General features: G+C 61.6%; 2 protein-coding genes across 2 annotated transcripts in view; both read right to left on the bottom strand.

Annotated features, from left to right (window-relative positions):
• FTCD (formimidoyltransferase cyclodeaminase) overlaps positions 1-3,020 on the bottom strand; it is a 17,838-nt gene extending 14,818 nt beyond the window's left edge. The window contains exons 1-3 of the mRNA XM_029940591.1: positions 2,924-3,020; positions 2,106-2,289; positions 1,214-1,342 (exon numbers count right to left, since the gene is read on the bottom strand). Of these exons, the coding sequence (XP_029796451.1) occupies positions 1,214-1,342; positions 2,106-2,289; positions 2,924-2,977 (367 nt within the window). The 5' untranslated portion in view covers positions 2,978-3,020. The remainder of the gene's footprint in view (positions 1-1,213; positions 1,343-2,105; positions 2,290-2,923) is intronic.
• Positions 3,021-3,741: 721 nt separating this feature from the next.
• Positions 3,742-5,261, bottom strand: part of SPATC1L (spermatogenesis and centriole associated 1 like) — a 14,541-nt gene continuing 13,021 nt past the window's right edge. Inside the window, exon 6 of the mRNA XM_029940590.1 lies at positions 3,742-3,998. Within this exon, the coding sequence (XP_029796450.1) occupies positions 3,742-3,998 (257 nt within the window). The remainder of the gene's footprint in view (positions 3,999-5,261) is intronic.

The following is a 5,261-nucleotide window of genomic DNA, read 5'->3' as shown; positions in this document are numbered from 1 at the left end:
CTCTCTCTCTCTCTCTCTCTCTCTCTCTCTCTCTCTCTCTGCCCCTCCCCTGCTTGCACGCATGCTCTCTCTCTCTCTCTCTCTCTCTCTCTCTCTCTCTCTCAAAATAAATACATAAATAAACAAAAAAAAGATGGAAAAAAGCATCCTAGCCATGCTTCACATTTTTTTTAATGTTAATTTTTGAGAAATGAGACCAAGAGACAGCCCAAGGAGGAGAGGGGCTGAGAGACAGGAAGACACAGAATCCAAAGCAGGCTCCAGGCTCCAGGCTGTCAGCACAGAGCCTGACTCGAGACTTGAACTCATGAGCCGCGAGATCAAGACCTGAGCTGACGTTGGACGCTCAACCGACTGAGCCGCCCAGGCACCCCGCCACGCTTCACATTTAACCAGATTCTTCTGTATTAATGCTTAAAAACTTTGGGACAAATCAGTCTTGATGAGAAATAGTTCATGTTAGAAAAAGTGAGAATAAGAGCTAACATTCGATTTTCTATGTTCAGAATGTGTGAGGAAGCATTTTACAAAAGTTTATTTAACAAAAAAGTTCAATATGAAAATGCAGCACCTGATTTCTACATTGCAGTGAAGCAGGCGCTGTAGAGAGGGGGCCCCCACGAGCGCTGTCTGCGCTCATTCCAAGGCCTCTAACACGAGGATTTCCTGGAATGACCACCATTCCAGTATCGTCTGTTGCCCACGAGTCCAGCTCTGCGCATTCACCGGTCACAAGACTCATTAAGGGACCAAACCCCTGCCATGCTCCTTGGACGGGTCTGCCACTGTTTAATTTCAATAACAATTTCTTGTTCGTAAATGTTTTCAGCTCGGGAGGGGGAGCTTTGCTCTCGGTGTCTACCTGGTGAGCTCAGAGATGCCACTCAAAGACTTGGGTGAATTCCCCAAAGAGGCAGCATTCTGTTGGCAAGCACCGACTGGAGTCCACAAACAGCTAAGCAGTGTCCGCTGCCGGGCAGCACGCGAGGGCCACCGCCTCCCTGACCCTGGGCACACGTGGCCATGGTTTCTATTCGTGTTTATCTCGTTATGGAAGAAGCAGGACACTTCCCTGCAGGTCAGCTTGCGGTAGATTTTTTGTGGTAATCTGCATTTTAAGGAGCCAAGAGCAGAGCGCCAGGAGGGCGCTGCAGTGCAGTGAGGGACCGGCAGGGGGAGCCCCCGACACGGGTGTCCCTCCTAGGGCACTCACCGGGCACACCCAGCTCCTCCGCCAGGCGTTGGCCAAAGGCCTGGGCGCAGAGCACACACTCATCCATGGTGACACCCCTCACCGGGATGAAGGGGCACACGTCCAGGGCGCCCATCCGAGGGTGCTCCCCTGTAGAGAGAGACGGGGGCTGAGGAAGGGGGGCCGGGGGTGGGTGGCTCGTGGACCCCCCCTTTTGCCCTCAACCTGCCCTCCATCCACACACCCAGCCGGTCACGCTGACCCAGGGAAACGGCATCTTTGTGTGAACCCCTCCCTCTCCTAAAAGCCACAAAGATCACTGTCCAGCGCCCCAGGCCGAGCGTCCGCACTGGCTGCCTCCTGCCACCCTCCCTCCCCGGGCAGCTGACAGAGCGTCCTTTGTAAAACCGGATCCCCCACCATGGGCCAGACAAGCTGCGGTCAGCAGCGCCCTCACCCACCACGTCCCCCCACCCCCCAGGGAGCTTTGGGATACGCTGACTTTACCAGTTGGGATCCCTGGTGGATTCCCTTCAAGCGGGCCTCGCCTCCCCCACCGTGAGCAGCCAGAGACCCTGCCCTTTTGACCAGCTCCTTGTGTCCACCAACCTTTGACCCTGCCCGTCACAGTAAACGTGTTTGGTTTTGCAGGCTGTTGACAGGCCGGTTTCCGAGTCTTTGCCTCCCTGCCCCCCAGGCCCCTAGGCCTGCACAGGATGCCATGGCCTCACCGACGGTCACACGCAAGTAGCCCTGAAGCAGGCACCTTGCCTGGCACGCCACGTGCTGCGGGCTGCGCCTGGGGCCCCGCGGGCTCCAGGGGCTCCAGGGGCAAGCTCGCGGGCCATCGGGCCCCCATGCCCGGAGCCCACCCCGTGGGTGAGGACAGACAGCCCGGCGCTCGGCCCCTCACCTTTGTGCTGGCTCATGTCGATGAGCCGGAAGGCGGCCCGAGCGGCGTTGAGGGCCCCCTCCACCACGTCCTTGGGCTGGCCCACGAAGGTGTAGACGGTGCGGTTGGTGGAGGGGCCCGCGTCCACGTCCAGCAGCACGCAGCCCGGGGTCTGCGCCACGGCCCGGGAGATGGCGTCGATCACCTGGGGACAGAGGCCGACACTGTGCCTCGGCTCCCCACCGAGGAGGGAGCGGGAGTTTCGGAGGCAGGCACGGCTCTCCTGCGCCCAGACATGGGCCCAAGGAGCCAGGGCTGAGCATTCGGGAATTCCGCAGAGGACAAGCCCAGAGAGGCCCACCACCGAGCTGTGGTTCCCACGAAGGGGGAAGCAGGTGGCACCCTCCAGGAGAAACCGAGGCAGGAATCAGAGCCTGGATGGAGGGCCTGCTGGGGCTCCAATAGGCCAAGGTCACAGAGGTCAGGGCCTAGCCCCCCAAGCAGCTCCTAAGGGGAGCACCGGCACTACGGGAGGGCCATGAATGGCCCAGAACCTTCTGAGGCAGTAGGACAGCCCAGTGGTTGGGGCTCAGGGCCTAAATTGCTCTGTGGCCCTCAGTGGCCTGCACCAACTCTCTGTGCCTCAGTTTCCTCACAGATGACATGGGGATAATGGAAGAGCCCACCTGATAAGGTCTGGGGTCCTTCCAACAGCCCTGTGACGCAGACCAGGGCCAGGACCCCGGCCTGACTGCCCATCGGGCCGCCGCCTCTCCCGCAGCCACTCCTCAGTCCCAGTGCTCATGGGCACATCCCTGCTTAGGCCCCCAGCACCTCACCTCCTGGTTGTTCCCCTCGGAGAAGTTGGGAACGCATTCCACCAGCTGGGACATGGTCCTGGCCTGGATCTCGGTGCTCCACGCACAGGGCAGAGCGAGGGGGGAGGGATGGTGCTCTCCAGGGCCCGGTGGGGCCTTTATGCATCCAGCAGGGCCCTCCCATGGTGGCCGGGCTGCTTATTAACCACAGGCTGTGGTCCCCGCAGAGTGGCCCGGGGAAGGAGCAGGGCCCTGTGAGCAGACAACGGAAGAGGAGGGATCCCCAATCCCAGCCAAGAGCGGCAGATGTGCCTGGGACCTCAGGGCGGGGGGGGAGATAAGTCCTCTCCAGGCAGTGGACTTAGGTCAGCTCAGGCTCAGGTTGTCCCAGGGCTCCTGAGGGCTGTCCGTGTGGCCCTCTGTGTGACCCTCCATGTGGCCCTCTGTGCGACCGTTCAGGGGACCCTCCTTGTGACCCTCCAGGTGACCTTGAGCTTCCATTTCTTCACGGCAACTCCTGAGCCCCAGGCAGCAAGCAGACGGGAGGCACCGAGTAAGACCCCACCAGGGGCCAGGGCTCTCTCGGGGGTCAGCTCAGCCCGGTCAGGCAGGAGAGCAGTGAGGAGGGGTCGAGTATGTGCATGTGTGTGGACGCCCTTGGGGAGCAAGGCCACCATGAGTCCCCAGCCCTCCCAGCCGCTGGCTGCTGCTCCCCGAGGCCGAGGGCTCCCCGCGAAGAGGCGATGTGCCCAGGCCAGCAGCCCCGGGCCCGGCACCCAGACAGCCCAGCTGGAGTCGATGCTGTCTTGAATGGGGGCATTTCCAGTCTGCAAAGCCACCTAGCCTGTGGCCTCTCCGGAGTGCACAGACGCCTCAAACCTGAGGTTCAACTCGGCCCCGCCTCTCAGGTCACTCTTAGTCCCCTGCAGGGACGCGCCAAAGGCAGGCCGTACCCCATCTGCCCCCGCCCCCGGGGCACAGACTCCCACACGGCCATGCAGGGCAGGGCGGCCACAGGGTCCAGGTGAGGAGATGCCCAGATGGTGTGGATCCCCAGCTGTGCAGGCTTTGGGACACCCCTGCTCCAGCATCAGCCCTGGGGCAGCCAGACAAGCCCAGAGACCCCCGAGGCTGGGGGCGGGCCAGGTCGTCTCCGGCCTCGGCGTCCCTGGTGGACGTGGTGTCGGCTGCTCCGCTCCCAGGTCCCGCACGGGCACAGGGAGCCCTGGCAGCACCTGGCAGAGACACTCCTCCAAACCAGGCTCCGAAGGCAGAGGCCCACCCAGAGGGAGCCTGCGTCCCGACGGCGCCCAGAAGTGCCCCCCAGCCCCTCCTCCCACAGACACCCTGACGCCCTACAGAGACCCCGAAGTCAGACAGTCCCTCAGCGGGGGCAGCGTCCCGTGGCTGGAAGGGGAGGGTGCCGTCAGCTGTGGACTGAATTGTGCCCACCCCCAAAATCATCTGCAGAAGCCCCAACCCCCCCCCCCATCAGCACCTCAGAATGCAGCTGTATTTGGAGACAGGGTCTTGGAAAAGGTAACGAAGTTAAAATTATGTCTGTTATAGGGTGACCCTAACCCACTCTGACTTGTGTCCTTCTGGGAAGAGGAAAACAGGACACAGACATGCAAAAGGACAAGCATGTGAGGACACAGGGAGGCGGCTGCACCCACACGCCCAGGAGAGGCCTCAGGAGGGGCCACCCCGGCCGCCGCCTGGACCTCAGGTGTCCGGCCTCCAGCGTGCTTGTCCCAGCTGCCTGAGCTGGCTGCAGAGTGCCCTAAGGTGCTGGGACACTGGGACACCAAAGGCTGTGAGGACCAAGGGACAGGTTGTCCCGGTTGGATTTGACCCAGAAACCCCAATACTTTCGTCCGCACACCCACAGCAGAGAAGTGACCGGAGACCCTCTCCTCACAGCTGCCCTTATTCTCTATCCAACACGGTGCCGTCACCTTCTTGAAATTCCTACTTAAGAACAAAGGACCTGTGCTTTCATTTTGCTTCCATTTTCCATAGCTGTCCCCCAGCAGCCGGATCCTTGCCTCAGGCTCTGCGTTTGGGGAAACCAGTCACTGGCCCCTTCATGGGGGGGGGGGGCAGACCTCAGAGGACCGTATTGGGGTAACAGGGTAACGGGGAAGGCCCTGAGGGCCAGGAGGTCTGGGAGCCCGCCGAGCCACAGCGCCCTGCCCTCCAGGCTCCGTCCAGGCTTCCTTCCACAAATCCCTGCGGCCGCTCCTGCGGTGCCCGCCCCGCCTTCCAAGAGCCGAAGGGAAAGGTCCACAGGTAAACAGATGATTTTAATAAAGTGCCACAGCGCCGCGGGTGTGGGCGGCGGGCGGGCAGGGCGCGC

This window comes from Suricata suricatta, chromosome 5, assembly GCF_006229205.1.
Source record: "Suricata suricatta isolate VVHF042 chromosome 5, meerkat_22Aug2017_6uvM2_HiC, whole genome shotgun sequence".
In the NCBI taxonomy this organism is placed as follows: domain Eukaryota; kingdom Metazoa; phylum Chordata; class Mammalia; order Carnivora; family Herpestidae; genus Suricata; species Suricata suricatta.
The sequence above is the reverse complement of the archived record's forward strand: the minus strand, read 5'-3'. Positions and strand labels throughout refer to the sequence as shown.